This window comes from Hypanus sabinus, chromosome 10, assembly GCF_030144855.1.
Source record: "Hypanus sabinus isolate sHypSab1 chromosome 10, sHypSab1.hap1, whole genome shotgun sequence".
Taxonomy (NCBI): Eukaryota; Metazoa; Chordata; class Chondrichthyes; order Myliobatiformes; family Dasyatidae; genus Hypanus; species Hypanus sabinus.
In genome coordinates this window covers 141,604,441-141,622,146 of record NC_082715.1, presented here as the reverse complement: position 1 = coordinate 141,622,146, position 17,706 = coordinate 141,604,441, and the positions used below count along the sequence as shown (strand labels likewise).

The 17,706-nt window shown below is 45.1% G+C and overlaps 1 protein-coding gene across 1 annotated transcript in view; it reads right to left on the bottom strand.

Annotated features, from left to right (window-relative positions):
* Positions 1-13,043, bottom strand: part of faxcb (failed axon connections homolog, metaxin like GST domain containing b) — a 79,725-nt gene extending 66,682 nt beyond the window's left edge. The window contains exons 1-2 of the mRNA XM_059983169.1: positions 12,774-13,043; positions 908-1,043 (exon numbers count right to left, since the gene is read on the bottom strand). Of these exons, the coding sequence (XP_059839152.1) occupies positions 908-1,043; positions 12,774-13,033 (396 nt within the window). The 5' untranslated portion in view covers positions 13,034-13,043. The remainder of the gene's footprint in view (positions 1-907; positions 1,044-12,773) is intronic.
* Between the last annotated feature and the right edge of the window lie 4,663 nt (positions 13,044-17,706).

Genomic DNA, 17,706 nt, shown 5'->3' with positions numbered 1-17,706 from the left:
TGGGGGAGGGGGTCGGGGATTGTTACTGTGGCTGTTTTTTGTGGGGAGGGGGTCGGGGATTGTTATTGGGCTGTCTGCACCTTGCACCTTGCTACCTGGAAGAGTTCCTCTTGCCAGGAGTCACTTTGTCACTTCATCGTTTCCTATCAGTGTCAGGTATTCCTGCACCTCACATCACTTGATCTATGTACCGTCAGTCCATGTATATACTGTGAACTAATCCTATGTACAGTATATAGATGGCCACACTCAACTGTTGCTTGTACATTGTGTTTTAAAGGATTGCTTTTATATTCACACTTATTGTGTTCTTTTTGCTGGAGTGGATCTGGAGTGACAGTCATTTTGTTCCCCTGTACTGACGAATGACAATAAACAATCTTGAATCTTGAAACGGCTCTAGGATTTTTGGCTCAAAAGTTACATTGGTAAACTATTACCGAGAACATAAACAGGAATTTAGGAATTTCTCCATTCACTATGTTGATTAGACATTCGTCAACAGAAAGACTAACTACTAGAATGTGCCATGAAATACTTTTGACAGCGGTTTTAACGTATTTACTTAGAGAAACAGCGCAGAACAGTTCCTTCGCCCCAGTGAGCCACATTGCCCACCTATTTGACCCTAGCCTGATCATGGGACAATTTACATGACCAACTCCCTCTGACCAGTAAATCTTTGGGCTATGGGAGGAAAGTAGAGCGCCTGGGGGAAACCCGCGAGCTCACGCGAAAGTGCAGAAACACCTTAACAAAGGATGCTGGGATTAAACTCCAAACTGCAGAATGTCCCAAGTTGTAAATTTTTACACTACCATGGTACCCCTTGCAGAAACTGAGGCAAGCAACAGTACGCAATCTGTGACCAGCAGACATTAAGCACAGGAGCAAACATTTCATCAACCTGGTACGGCAAGTCAGCCATTCGGAGAAACGTTTCCATCTTCAGGCAAAAAGGAGACAGGCTGGGAATTCTAGACTCTGGCCGAGAGAACTGATGCAATATAATCGCATCTTTAGAATCCAGTTTTTGCTCCTTTCTGAAAAATAAGAAAGACATAAATCATAAACACGGGTGACTGTGCTGAAGATGGAAATCCAGAGCATCACATATAAAATGCTGTAGGAAATTAGCAGGCCAGGAGGTATCGATGGAGAGGAGTAAACAATCGATGTTTCTAGCTGAGACCCTTCATCGGGGCTGGAAAGCAAAGGGGAAGATGGCAGAATAAGAAGGTGGGGAAGGGGGAGGAGGACAAGCTGACAGGTGATAGGTCAGGCCAGATGTGTGGGGGAGGGGGGTGGATAGCGTCAGAAGCTGACAGGTGATAGGTCAGGCCAGATGTGTGAGGGAGGGGGTGAATGGAGTTAAAAGCTGACAGGTGATAGGTGGAAAAGGTAAAGGGCTGGAGAAGATGGAATCTGAGGGTGGATCTTGGGAGAATGGGTAGGAGGAGGGGCAACAAGGGGAGGAGATTGGCAGTTGCAGAAAAGAGGTGAGAGGGTGGGCCAGAGTGGGGAATTGAAGAAGAGGGAAGGGGGAGGGTGGGAAAAATTACAGAAGTTGGAGAAAGTGGTGTTCGTGCCACCACTTTGGGGACTACCCAGAGAGAATACAAGGTGTTGTTCCTCCAGCCTGAGAGTTAGTACATCAAGAGGAGGCCATGGGCCGACATGTCAGAATGGGAACGGGGAGTGGAACTTAGCTGGTTGGCCGCTGGGAAATCCTGCTGTTTGCGGATGGAGTAAAGGTGCTCAACAACGCATTCCCCAGTCTACTTCAGGTCTCTCCAATGTAGAGAAGGCCACGTCGGGAGCACCGGATAAATAGAGCACATCTACCATTTGCTGAAAGAACAGCTGGGACGTGAGACTGCTGGGCACGCTGTCACCACCCAGTCGCAGTAACAGTGTCGTGCATTCAACTATATGTCGCATTTGCACTTTACGTCAACGCGTACATCTCTCAATCTGTTAATATTACTGTAACTGCGCTATAGGTGGCCCCCAAGCCCGGGTGTAAAAGGAGGAGGTTTGGGCAAAAGGCTAGCAACCCAGAGCTGCAGAAATGCCAAGAGAAGCCCTGAAGTGCTCGTCCCTGGGACAGGAAGGAGACGAAGAGGATGGCCCGGGACAGAGGGCTCTAGCAGCGGCCTGTGCCCCGGTAGGGGTGATGGTCTTAGGAAGAAGAATATTACTGTGTTCATATTGTTTTATGTGCTGTGTTTTGCACCTTGCTCCCTGAGGATCGTCGCTCCGTTCAGCTGTGCGCACGTGCAAGGTTGAATGACACCATGCACGTTTACAGGTGTCGTACTGGTCAGCAGCTCGCCTTACGGTACAGGCAAACAGGGTTCGATTCCCGCCACGGTCAGCGAGGAGTTTGTTCGTTCTCCCCGTGACTGCGCGGGTTTCCTCCCACAGGCCAAAGGCACACCGGTTGGTAGGTTAAATGGTCATTGTAAGTTGTCCCGTGATTAGACTAGGATTAAATTAGGGGATTATTGGGCGGCATGGCTCGAAGCCCAGAAAGGGCCTATTTTGCACTGTATCTCAATGAAAAGTAACCTTGTACATTGATGATGATACTTTATTACATTACTTTTAATGAAATGCATTCACTTAATAAAACAGATTGGGAAAGGAGAAAGCCGGATTGCTGTATCCTGGCCTTCCCCAGCCATTGGTGGGACCATTGCAGGCCTGCTCGCAGTATTATCTACAGGGCCGACGAGAAGAGAAGCAATGACTTAGTGAAAAATAAACACTTGAGCTGGACACGGTGCTTTCTGGGGTTCACTGATGCACCAATCAGAACGTGGAACAGTAGAGCACACTACAGGCTCTTCGGCCCACTATACTGTGCTGACCTTCAAACCTACTCCAAGATCAGTCTACCCCCGCCCTCACACATGGCCCTCCATTTCCCTTTCATCCATATATCTCTCTAAAAATCTCTCAAATGTACCTAATGTATTTGCCTCTACCAACATCCTTCTCTGTGTTAAAAAAAATCTACTTCAGACATCTACCCTATATTTCACTCAGATCACCTTAAAATTATGCCCCTCGTTAAAGTTAAAGGGCTGATGGCAGTATTATCTGAGGGGGCAAAGGGAGGAGATGCAGTGATGTAATAAGATGAGGTGAAAATGGGCGGGAGGAGTTTGCTGATATGGCTGTCAGGTTATTAAATTAGTCTCGAGGCCGAGGCTATCAATGCAGACAACTGGACCTCAAACCCAACTTGATTCTCTGTAAAATCTGTTTTTTTTTTTAAGTCTGCAAAAAAAACTATAACCACAAAGGTGGTATATTATTCTGAAGTTGAAACTATTCGCCAGCGTCCTTTCGAGAAAGAAAAATGCCATTTTTACCTAATCGGGTACAAGAGCCCTTCAAAGAGGCCGCATAGCCTACAGCACCAGTAATACTCTCAGTTTAGAAAACCATCAGCCATTGGAGCAGAATTAGGCCAATACAATATAACATTACAGGAACTAGAGCTGCTTGGCCTCCAGAGATTAAATCAAAATAGAAGAGCCTTTGCTAACAAATGATTGAACGGACAGATATTAGAGCACAAGACCATAAGACATAGGAGCTGAATTAGGCCTTTTGGCTCATTGAACCTCTGCCATTCCATCATGGCTGATTTATTATCCCTCTCAACATCATTCTCTCCATAATCTTTGATACCTTTCTTGATTACTCAAGGACCTATCAATCTCTGCTTTAAATATATCCAATGACTTTGCCTCAACAGCAGTCTGTGGCAACAAATTCCACAGATTCACCACCCTCTGCCTAAAGAAATTCCTCCTCATCTCAGTTCCAAATGAAGGCCCCTCTGTTCTGAGGCTGTGCCCTCTCATCCTGCAATAGGAAACATCCTCTCCACATCTGCTGTACCTAGGCCTTTCAATTTACTTGCCCAGCCTTAATCGCACTTAAGGTGTCGGTTATTGCTATATTTATTTATTTGTTGCAACTTATAGTAATTACTTTTATGTCTTGCGCTGTACTGCTGCCGCGAAACAACTAATTTTAGGACATAAGTCAGTGGATTTTCTGGTGTAGTCTGTTTTGTCATATGCGTTTGTGATATCATTCTGGGGGAACGTTGTCTCACTTTTTAATTGCATTGCATTTGTGGTACCTAAATGACAATAAACTGAATCTCAATCTGAATCTGATAATAAACCTGATTCTGATTCAGATTCTGCATTGACCAGTTTTGTTACAAACACTGAAACTACCGAATTTGATTTTTGAACACAAAAGGCTGCAATGGGTCAAACATAAATGAGATGCTGTCCCCCAGGTTTATGCTCGATGAAATGGAGGAGGCCAAAGACACTAAGGTGGACTTCAGGGAGGGGGAAGTCAAGGAAACACACACCGCTCCTCAATGAGAGATCAGCAGTGCAATGAGAGAGCAGTTTCAAGTTCCTGGGGTGTCTACCTCTCTGAAGATCTATCCTGGGCCCAATATATTGACGCAATTATGAAGAAGGCACAGCAGCAGGTACACGGTATTTCAAAGTTTCAAAGGTTCATTTATTATCAAAGTACACAACTCTGAAATTCTTCTTCTCCAGATAGCCAGGAAACCAGGAAACAAAGAACGGCGGCACCATCATCAACCCCCAAATACCCCTCCCCTGCACACAAAAATGATCAAAAATTAGAACAGGAACATCAACCCCAAACCCCTCTTCTGCTGCACTGAACACAACAGGAACGTTGACCCCCATATCCTTCTCCCCGCTGCAGGAACGTCAACCCTCAGATCCCCCTCTTCCACACAATAAAAAGAACAGGAACAACCCCCTACCCCACACACAAAAAAAATTGGGCGAGAAACACAGAATATAAAAAACTATAAGACTGAAAAAAAATGTCCATAGTCCAAAACCATATCCATATCCAAAACACAGAGAACTTTGGTAACATCCTCCAGGCACAGCAGCAGACACACAGACTTCCCTCTCCAACAGCAGAGCGATCCCACCAACGAGCAAAAGGCAGGTAGCTGACACTCGCCTTTAGCATTCACCTCAATATTTCAATACCCATCGTTGCTTTGATCGGCAAACAATGGAAACTTTAATTGGCAAAACGGAGTTAAACATTGGCTCACAAACCTCCCCCAACCCCCACAGCTTCCTTGTCACGAGATCACGCTCTCCATCTCCCGGAATCCTCTCAGAGACCGCAGAGCGCTGGAACACCCAAATGATCTCCAAACTGCAAATCACAGGCTCCAGAAACACATTGAAGGCGAAAAACAGACATGAAGCACTTAAAAGAAGAGAAAAGGATAGTTTTGTGGTCTATCCAGAAGGTGTTGACCGTGGGAGCATTGTACACAGGCACCATCTTGACCGAACAGTGACTACGTACAAAGTTCAAAAGTTCAAAGTGCATTCATTACCAAAGTGTGTATGCACTATACAACTTTGAGATTTGTCTCCTGACAGGCAGCCACGAAACAAAGAAACCCAAAAGAACCCCTAAAAAGGAGAACACCCAACATGCAGAGAGAACAAATCATGCCAACAAATGGTGTTCTGAACTGAAATCCATGGAGAATCTGCCTCCAGACCCTTCATTTAGTGCAGCGTGCCGAACTAACCCGTGGCTCTGATATCCCGACCTCTCCAATTCCGCCTGGCACTTAAATCATCATCCACACATAGGGTTTTGTCTCTTCGATACACTCTGTGCCCTGGACCAAGCCGACTCGATTCAGCCTGCGCCTGACCTTTCCAAAATGGCCCGGCAATTATATCGACTGAATCGCGGGTTTTCCTCGCTCTCAGTGATGGTCCGGCTGCCTCGTCTCAGTTCTGCCACATCGAATTGCCTCCAAGTCCAAAAGGAAGTTTATTGTTTACCAGAAAAAGTGTGGTTAACAAAGTACTTTGCTGTTTTCGTTGCTTTGTCAGCTACCAGCTGAAGTTGCTAAGCTTCACCAGTGCCATCTTAAACCATAAAACCAAAGACTCTTGGAAACTTCTACAGATTTACTGTGGAGAGCATTCCAACTGGAACAAGAGGAAATCTCAGCAACACACTGAAAGTGCCGAAGGAAGCCAGCAGACCGGGCAGCCTCTATGGAAAAGAGTACGGTCACCATCTGGGATGGAGGGGCCACTGTACAGGACTGAAAAAGCTGCACACTCAGCCAGCTCCATCATGGGCACGAGCCTCCCCAGCACCTTCAGAAAGGTGGCATTCACCCCCATCACCCAGGACATGCTCTCATCTCATTGCCACTTCAGGGAGGAGGTACAGGAGCCTGAAGACACACACTCAACATTTTAGGAACAGCCTCTTCCCCTCCACCATCAGATTTCTGAATGGACAGTGAACCCATGGACACTACCTCTCTCTTTTTGCACTATTTATTTAAGTTTTATATATATCTCTCATTACAATTTACAGTATATTTTATGTAATGCAAGCTGCAGAACAACAAATTTCATGACATATGGCATTGATACAGGGTCCCTGACAAGCCTGTCATTTCCGTCTCTGAGATCCTTCGGGAGGGTTGTACCCATGGACAACATCTGGCCCCATTGGGTATTTGGCTGAGGACGAGAGACCTGTGCTGAACAACTGGCTGAAGTGTCCACTGATTATATTTAACCTCTCACTTCAGCAGTCTGAGGTGCCCACCTGCTGGAAGCAAGCTTCAGTGTTACTGATGTCCAAGAAGAACATGGAAACCTGTCTCAATGATCTTCATCCGGTAGCACTTACATCCTCCGTGCTCTGAGAGGTTAGTGATGAAACATATCAACTCCTGCCTGAGCAGTGACTTGGACCCACACCAGTTTGCCTACCATCACAACAGGTCAACAGCAGATGCCATTTCATTGGCTCTTCACTCACCCCTGGAGCAACTGGACATGAAGCTGCACACATCAGGATGCTCTTCATTAACTACAGCTCAGCATTCGGTACCGTCATCCCCTCAAAGTTCAGACCATAGGACCAGAAGCTATAGGAGCAGAGTTAGGCCATTTGGCCCATCGAGTTTGTTCCACCAATGCATTATGGCAGATCCACTTTTCCTCTCAGCCCCAATCTCCTGCCTTCACACTACATCCCTTCATGCCCTGGCCAATCAAGAATCGATTAACCTCTGCCTTACATTTACATAAAGCCTGGCCTCCACAGCTGCCTGTGACAAAAAAATTCACAGGTTCACCACTCGCTGGGTAAAGCGATTCCTCCTCATCTCCGTTGTATTCTGAGGCTGTGTCCTCTGGTCTTCCACTCTCTCACCATAGGAAACGTCCTCTCCATATTCACTTTATCTGTGTCCTCTGGTCTTCCACTCTCCCACAATAGGAAACGTCCTCTCCACACCCACTCTATCTGTGTCCTCTGGTCTTCCACTCTCCCACCACAGGAAACATCCTCTCCACACCCACTCTATCTGTGTCCTCTGGTCTTCCACTCTCCCACCACAGGAAACATCCTCTCCACACCCACTCTATCTGTGTCCTCTGGTCTTCCACTCTCCCACCATAGGAAACGTCCTCTCCATATTCACTTTATCTGTGTCCTCTGGTCTTCCACTCTCCCACCATAGGAAACGTCCTCTCCATATTCACTTTATCTGTGTCCTCTGGTCTTCCACTCTCTCACCATAGGAAACGTCCTCTCCATATTCACTTTATCTGTGTCCTCTGGTCTTCCACTCTCCCACCATAGGAAACGTCCTCTCCATATTCACTTTATCTGTGTCCTCTGGTCGTACACTCTCCCACCATAGGAAACATCCTCTCCACATCCACTCTATCTGTGTCCTCTGGTCTTCCACTCTCCCACCACAGGAAACATCCTCTCCACACCCACTCTATCTGTGTCCTTTGGTCTTCCACTCTCCCACCATAGGAAACGTCCTCTCCATATTCACTTTATCTGTGTCCTCTGGTCTTCCACTCTCCCACCATAGGAAACATCCTCTCCACACCCACTCTATCTGTGTCCTCTGGTCTTCCACTCTCCCACCACAGGAAACATCCTCTCCACACCCACTCTATCTGTGTCCTCTGGTCTTCCACTCTCCCACCATAGGAAACATCCTCTCCATATTCACTTTATCTGTGTCCTCTGGTCGTACACTCTCCCACCATAGGAAATGTCCTCTCCACATTCATCTTATCAAGGCCTTTCACCATTTGATAGGTTTCAATGAGGTCATTATGACTATTAGGTCATTCTGACTATTATGAGGTCATTATGACTATTATGGCCAATTTTAGTATGCGCCTCCAAATACCCTGACACTTCATAACCAATTACCTTAAGCGATAAGCTCCAAGGACCTAGGCCTCAATTCTTCCTTGTGCAACTGGATCTTCAATTTGCTCACTTGCAGGCTCCAGTTTCAATTGGCAACAACATCTCCTCCACAAACTCCTTCAGCACAGGTGCACCACAAGGCTATGGAAGCACCAATGCCCTTGAATGGAAAAGCCTACAAATTGTAGTGCAGTCCCACCATGGGTACATCCCACCCCACCACTGAGGACATCAACACAGCGCCATCGCAGGAAAGCAGCATCCATCATCAAGGGCCACAACCACTCAGGCCATGCTCTCTTCTCACTGCTGTCACTACTGCCATCAGGAAGAAGGTACAGAAGCCTCAATACCCACACCACCAGATACAGGAACAGTTATTACCCTTCAACCATCAGGAAGGTGGTACAGAAGCCTCAAGACCCAGACCACCAGATTCATGACCCATTATTACCCCTCAACCATCAGGAGGAAGGTATAGAAGCCTCAGGTCCCACACCACCAGGTTCAGGAACAGTTATTACCCTCAACAATCAGGTCCCACACCAGGTTCAGGAACAGTTATTACCCTCAACAATCAGGTCCCACACCAGGTTCAGGAACAGTTATTACCCTCAACAATCAGGTCCCACACCAGGTTCAGGAACAGTTATTACCCTCAACAATCAAGTCCCACACCACCAGGTTCAGGAACAGTTATTACCCTCAACCATCAGATCTCACACCAGGTTCAGGAACAGTTATTACCCTACAATCATCAGGACCCACACCACCAGGTTCAGGAACAGTTATTACCCCACAACCATCAGGTCCCACACCACCAGGTTCAGGAACAGTTATTACCCTACAACCATCAGGTCCCACACCACCAGGTTCAGGAACAGTTATTACCCCACAACCATCAGGTCCCACACCACCAGGTTCAGGAACAGTTATTACCCCACAACCATCAGGTCCCACACCACCAGGTTCAGGAACAGTTATTACCCTACAACCATCAGGTCCCACACCACCAGGTTCAGGAACAGTTATTACCCTCAACCATCAGGTCCCACAAAACCAGGTTCAGGAACAGTTATTACCCTCAACCATCAGGTCCCACACCACCAGGTTCAGGAACAGTTATTACCCTACAACCATCAGGTCCCACTTCACCAGGTTCAGGAACAGTTATTACCCTACAACCATCAGGTCCCACACTACCATGTTCAGGAACAGTTATTACCCTACAACCATCAGGTCCCACACCACCAGGTTCAGGAACAGTTATTACCCTAAAACCATCAGGTCCCACACCACCAGGTTCAGGAACAGTTATTACCCTACAACCATCAGGTCCCACACCACCAGGTTCAGGAACAGTTATTACCCTACAACCATCAGGTCCCACACCTCCAGGTTCAGGAACAGTTATTACTCTCAATCATCAGGCGAATGGTTGAACCAGAGAAGATAACTTCACTCACTTTCAAGAACTCTTCATCTCATGCTCTCAATACTTATTGTTTATTTATTATTTCATGTATTTCTGTATATAGTGACATATTCTGTACTTTGATAATAAATCTACTTTCAACTTTGAAGTAATAAACCGGATTCTGATACTGAGAGTTAAAGTGACGGTGAACTGGGAGCTTGACGTAGCTTTGAGGAGTAGCACCTCATCTTGTGCCTGCACATCTTGCTGTGCTCTGGACCCAATGATTCACAGCAACCCAGTCTGAGTCAGAGCTGGCCATATAATGTGTAATTCAGTTGTCCTTCACCTGCTCATGGTGCCTGATCGGCTGCACATTTCCACATTCCCTGCCTTGTTTCAGGTCTCAGTCGCAGCGCTGACCTGGATTTCACAGCTTATCTCACTGTTTGCCTTCTCACTCTCCACCCTGCCTCCTTCCGCAACCCACCACACTGGCTTCGCAAACGGCGTCTCCAGGGGCAGCACTGGAGAGTGGCGTTTAGCAGAGTACTTCACTGCAGGTGGCAATCCCGAGGAATTCATCGCCGTGAATGGCTGGGGGAGCCAAGTCACTTCGGGATGTTTAAAGTGGACTTTGATAGGTTCTTAATTAGTAAGGCTGCGGAGAGGAGGCAGGTGAATGGGGGTTAGAGGGATAATAAATCAGCCACGATGGAATGGCAGAGCAAACTCGACGGGCCGAATGGCCCGGTCCTGCTCCTATGTTTTATGGTCTTAATCCCTGCCACTGTAAGGATGCAGGGGTTGGCGGGGTAGCGTAGCGGTTAGCAGAATGTTTTACAGCTCCAGGGGTCGGGCTTCCCGCCACTGTCCCGTACACTTCCGAACTGTCGTTGATAATGTACATGTGAGAAATAAAGCTAATCGCCTGTCCGATCTCTCCCCACTAGAGGTATTCCATTTGCCCCGTCTAGGGCACCGGGGTAGTGCGGCTGTTAGCCCGACTGTCATAGCTCAGGGAGTTCCGGAGTTTGGAGGCCCCGCGAACCACAAGATGCTCCAGTTCCCTCCCACAGTCCAAAGACATACCAGTTGGCATGTTAATTGGTCATTGTAAATTGACCCGCGATTAGGCTGGGGTTAAATAGGCGCAGTTTGTTGAGCTGGAAGGGCCTGGTCGGGGGTAATCTGTAAATCAAATAAATAAATATAATGATATCTGCAACTTCTGAAACCAATTTGTTTTCTTCCTATCCATCCCTGTTAGCCTTAGAGGTGAAATATTAACTGTTTCTCTCTCCGAGGATACAGCTCAGTTTCTATTTCAGATTTCAAAATCCCTAGGGTATTATTTTCGTCAGGTTTTTATTCCACTCGTTTTTGGTCAAAGTAGTTAATGACTTCTCTTGTCTAATAATATTTTACTAAACTGCATTTTAGATGGTTATTGTAAAGGGAGCGGATGGAAGTGCGGTATCGTTAAAATGACGTCACGTTATCACGTCAGACGGTAACTTGATGAACACAGAAAGCCTGCAGCACATTACAGGCCCTTCGGCCCGCAATGTTGTGCCGACCACGTAACCTACACTAGAAGCTGCCTAGAATTCCCCTGCCGCATAGACATGAGAAGCGGGTGTTTCATTTACGTTCCCGCAGCCGAACGGAGGTAAACGCTGGTAAATGACTCCGTTTACGTGCGCACGTGTGGATTTGGTCTATAAAATGAATTAGTTATTTAGTTATAAAATGAATGATTCCGCCGCTAAAGTAAATCATTTCTGACTTAAGGCTCAAATGATGATAAATCATTTGAGTCTTCTAACACGTAACGAAAAGATATTGAAACATGATATTTAAATTGTCCATTTATACTGATGATTAAAGACAATGATGTTTAAGAATTACAATTCGCATTTCGGACACTGTATACCAGCACAAATAAGGTACCGATATTTTACCTAAATCATATCGCTCTTTGTGAAGGGTAGAGGACCCAAACTGGAAGCCATCGGAAGACATGTTAATTGTTTCACAGAACTTTACTACACAGTACAGGCCTTTCGCCCCTCAGAGCCGCGCCGACTTTTTAAACCTACCTGAAGATCGATCTACCCTTCCCTCCGACATCATAACCCCGCAGTTTTCTATCACCCGTGTGCCTGAGAATTTCTTAAATGTCCTTAATATACCTATCTCTCCCAAGGCGTCTCATGCGCCCTCCTTTCTCTGACATCCCCCTACACCTTCCTCCAGTCACCGTAAGATTATGCCCCCACATATTTGCCATTTCCTTACTGGGGGGGGGGGTGTCTCTGCCTATGCCTCTTATCATTTTGTACACCTCTGTCAAGTCACCGCTCTTTCCCCTTCGCTCCAAAAATAAATGCCCTAGCTCGCTCAGCCTGTCCTGTGTGTATGTCTGTGTCTGTGTCAGTGTGTGTGTGTGTGTCAGACGATGTGTATGTCTGTGTCTGTGTGTGTGTCAGTGTGTGTGTGTGTGTCTGTGTGTGTCTGTGTCAGTGTCAGTGTGTGTGTGTGTGTGTGTGTGTGTTCTGTGTGTATGTCTGTGTCAGTGTGTGTGTGTGTGTGTGTGTGTGTGTGTGTGTATGTGTGTGTGTGTGTGTGTGTTCTGTGTGTATGTCTGTGTCAGTGTGTGTGTGTGTGTATGTGTGTGTGTGTGTGTGTTCTGTGTGTATGTGTATGTGTGTGTGTGTGTGTGTGTGTTCTGTGTGTATGTCTGTGTCAGTGTGTATGTGTGTGTATGTGTGTGTGTGTGTGTGTGTTCTGTGTGTATGTCTGTGTCAGTGTGTGTGTGTGTGTGAGTGTGTGTGTGTGTGTGTGTGTGTGTGTGTATGTGTGTGTGTGACGATGTGTATGTGAAGGCGTTGCCTTTCCATGCACACCCCAGCCCTCTCATCCCTTCTCCTGCCTGCGGGACAAGGTCGGTGCCGCTGGCCCAGCCCGGTGGGAAGGGAAGAGGGAAAGAGGGAGAGGGGGAGGGCGAGGCGGCGAAAGCTGTTACCTGATCGCCAGTAATTCGTGCAGGAGATAGGCAGCCGCTGCCAGCAAGGCGCCCCCGGTCAGGCACAATGTCTTCTTCCACCACGACTCGGCGCCCAGCCCTGACATGATGTGAGAGTAATCCTGCAGGGGGAAGGTGATTATGTAGCCATAGAAGGAGTAGTGGTCAGCAGGACCGCACAGTCCCAGGGAAAAGCTGTGATTCCTGCTCAGGTCAACCACGCATGATCGGGACGATGCAAACCCGACACCCCAGTACATTCTCCGATGGTCGGACAGGTCGGCCCGAGAGGCTGCGCCCTTTTAAAACCGGGATAGTCGCCGATATCCGGGGAAATGTAATGATGTCATGTTGATATAAGTTGCCGAAAGAGCAAACGTGTGAACAGCACCCGCGGATCCTCGCGGAAACAGCAGCATATTGGCCTGGCTCCCGATGCTGTCTTTGTCTTCCCTTCCCTCCGGCGACTCCGTCAATGATGTCATCCCTTGTCGGATCGATTCCCCGAAGACACCAATTTCCCTAAGACCCAAAACATGGACCGAATTTAATCTGAGGACAATCGCAATGGATAGAATCCACTTTGCGGAATAATACACCTTGTGTATCTATAATGCGAATAACGCAAGGTGCTGAGTGTGTGCAATTCATTGCCACAGACGGCTGGAACCAGTCACTGGGTGTTTTTAACGCCGAAGTTCACGGGTTCGACCGCGCTGCTCCGTTCTCCAAGCAAGTAAATTAATAGAATGACGTGGGCTCTAAAGGAAAACGAAGCATGTAAGAATGTTTGTTTCATAACCTTCCCTTCTTCCTTTCTCCCTTACTTGTCTATTTATTTATCTATCTATGGATCTATTTATTGTAGGTATTTATAATCATATAAAATATAGCTCTGAAAGAGGTCATTCGGTCCACCTAGTGCATGCCAAACCACTTAAACTGCCCACACCCATCGTCCTGTACTCGGGCCATAGCCCTCCACGCCCCTACTGTCCATGTCCCTACTCAAATTTCTCTTAAACACTGAAATCGAGCTCGCATGCACCACCTGTGCCGGCAGCTCATTCCACACTCTCGTGACCCTCTGAGTGAATTAGTTTCCCCTCATGCCCCCCTTAAACATTTCACCTTTCACCTTAACCCATGACCTCTGGCTGCAGTCCCACCCAACCTCAGTGGGAAAAAACCTGCTTGTATTTACCCTATCTGTACCCCTCATGATTTAGTAAACTTCTATCAAATCTCCTCTCAGTCTTCTACGTTTTAAGGAATAAAGTCCTAACCTATTCAATCTTTCCTTCTAAACTCAGGACCTCCACCCAGCATATATATTTATTTACCTATTGTTCATTTTCTGATTTTATTGATCTATTTATTATCTGTCTATTTATACATTTTATTTATTGTATTTATTTATTTATCTATTTACCTATTTATCTATTTATTTATGTATCTCTGTTTAAATATTTATTTATCTATATATTTATGAATGTATTAATAGTCATAGAAAAGTACAGCACATAAAAAGGCCTTTCAACCCATCTAGTCCATGCCAAACCATTTATACAGCCTACTCCCATCGACCTGCACCCAGACCATAGCCCTCAATACCCCTACCATCCATGTACCGATCTAAGCTTCTCTAAAATGCTGAAATCGAGCTTGCGTATGGACCACTTGTGCTGGCAGCTCTGAGTGAAAACATTTCCCCTCATGTCCCCCTTAAACATTTCACCTTTCACCTTTAACCCATGAACTCTGATTGTGGTCCCACCCAACCTCAGTGGAAAAAGCCTGCTTGCCTTAAGCCCCTCATAATTTTGTAGACTTTGATTAAATCTCCCCTCATTTTCCTATGATCTAAGGAATAAAGTTCTAACCCATTCAATCTTTCCTTATAAACTCAGGACCACCTGACCCAGCATATATATTTATTTATCCATTTATTTGCAGATTTTCTGATGTTATTTATTTATTCATCTATCCATTTATCTGCATAATGATCGATTGATAGATTGTTATTGATTATTTGTGTATCTATTTATCTCTTTGTTTAGTTATTAATCTATGTATGTAGTTTATTCATATTTATCTGAGTAAATATCTAGTTATTTATAATTTATTTATTTACTTGCTTATTTATTTCCCTATTTATCTATCTATCTATTTATTTACTTATCTATTTATCTATCTCTCTATGTATATCTTAATTTATAGGTCATAGCATCATAGAAAAGTACAGCACAGGAACAAGCCATTCAGCCCATCAAGTCCATGATGAACCATTTAAGCTGCCTACTTCCACTGACCTGCACCGGGACCACAGCCCCCCATAACCCCTACCATCCATGTACCAATCCAAACTACCCTTAAACGCTGAAATCGAGCTCGCATGCACCACTTGTGCTGGCAGCTCACTCTACACTCTCGTGACCCTGTGAGTGAAGGAGTTTCCCCTCACGTTCCCCTTAACTTCTGACTTTCACCCTTAATCCATGACCTCTGGTTGTAGTCCCACCCAACCTCAGTGGAAAAAGCCTGCTTGCATTTACCCTCCCTTCATAATTTTGTATTCCTCTATCAAACGTCCTCTCAGTCTTCTACATTCCAAGGAATAAAGTCCTGTTTATTTATCAATGTAAGTCTATTTATTTATTTAGTGGTGCCAATTAACCTACCAGTTGGTCATTGGACTGTGGAGGAAACCGGAGCACCCAGAGGAAACCCACACATTCCACAGGGAGGACATACAGAGTCTGGGAGCATAGGAATACTATCCAGAGGAAGACTAAACATTTTCCACTATTTAATTTAAATTAGTTGACAAAGCAACCATGGTTCATTTACATTCTTTGAATTACAAAATTCCAATAATTACAGATTAATTATGGCCTGCATTGTCCAATTTAACTGACACACAAGTGTTACTCTTCTGCTTTATCTTCAAACTTACCAGCACATGGACTCTAATTTTAGAAAGATGGACAAAATCTCCTCTTTGTCTCCAGTTTGTACCCTTTAACTGACTGGCCTCCTTCACCCCACATCAATCACTCTCAACATACCCATCACCCAAAACATTCCCCTCACCAACAGTTCAAAGGTTCATTTATTATCAAAGTTTACAGCTCTGAAATTTTTCTTCTCCAGATAGCCACGAAGCCAAGAAGAAAAGAATGGCAGCACAATTACCAACCTCCAAAACTCTTTCCTCTACACAAAAAAAATGAGAAAGATTGGGCAAAATACACAGAATATAAAAAACATAAGTGATAAAAGTCCATAGTCCACAACCAGTTCACCTTCTCCGCTTTATTCCATGGTCCACTGTCTCCTCCTATCAGGTTCCATCTTCTTCAGCCCTCTGTCACCTTTGCCTAGCACCTCCCATCTTCTAACATCTTCCCCAGTTCCTCACCCGCCTGATACCCTCCTCAGCTGGGTCCGCCTATCACTTGTTCTTGGAGGCCAAGTCGCTAGGTATATTTAAAGCAGAGGTTGATAGATGCTTGACTAGTCAGGGTGTCAATTGTTGTAGGGATAAACCAGGAGAATGGGGTTGAGTGGGATCAGCCATGACAGAATGGCAGAACAGGCTGAATGGCCTAATCCTGCTCCTATGTGTTACGTTGTATGTGATGCACCATCAATAACTCACACTGAGACGTAAGGTGAGATATCGGCTTTTATTGACTGGAAGAAGGAACCAGGAGTGAGTGTCTATCATACAATGTCCTGGAGACTGAGGCCGAGCATCAGGCCTCAGATCGCCTTTATACAGGGGCCTGTGGGAGGAGCCACAGGAGCAGTCAGCAGGGGGCGTGTCCAGACAGGCACATAGTTCACCACAGTATGGTTATACTGCTCGTTGAGAACAGAAGCAATTTACACTTTGAACTTTCTCACAACATATGTACCCCAAAAGTCAAAAATATTAATCTTTATTCAAGTTGTGGTAAGCTTCAAGGTTTGTTCACCATAAGTACCTGATACTAAAGGTCACACCAACAAAAAATTTGGACAAGAGATCCTTTGGTTTATTATCGTGAGCATCGATTTTATTGGCCAAATACTGCACATTTACATGTATTAGGAATTTGCTGTGATATGTTGGTCAGGGCACAACATGTAGCAACAAACATACAACAATTATGGATTAAAGAGTTACATAAAAATAAAGTCTGAGGTTAAAGAATGGATATGGAATAAAATGTGCATAAACACCAGCATGTATTTACAATGTAAATTTCAAAAAGTGGTTTAAAGTGTTTACAGGGTAGGGACAGGAGTAATAGATAGAGGGGGTGGGGTGCTAACTAGAATGGTTGATCAGATTAATGGCCTGGGGGAAGAAACCTTTAAAATGGCATGATTTCATTTCTTTGAATGAGTTAGATTTAGTACCATTTTCAGTATAGACCCATTTAATGTAAGCACTTTATCCTGAACAATGAATATCTACTTTATAATAAGCAACTAAAGAAATAATAAATCCATTTGAGTCTAAACATAATGAAATGTATGGGACGTTTTATTTAAATTTCCATTCCACACTGCTGATTAGACACAAGTTACACTTGAGACCTACAGACTCTTTTTCAAGGAATCTTCCACATCTCACGTTCTCAGTATTTTTTTTATTTGCAGAATTTGTCACATTGGTTGTTTGACAGTTTCTGTTTATGCATGTTTTCTCATAAGTTCTATTGTATTTATTGATTTTTCATGTAAACTCCTGAAAAAAAAACTGAATATCAAGGATGTATATGGTAACAGATAAATACTTTGATAATAAATTTACATTGAACATTTTACAGTGCAAATGTAAGCTATATAGAGACATAGAAAACCTACAGCACAAAACAGGCCCTTCAGCACACAAGCTGTACCGAACACACACCTTAGAACTACCTAGGCTTTACCCATAGCC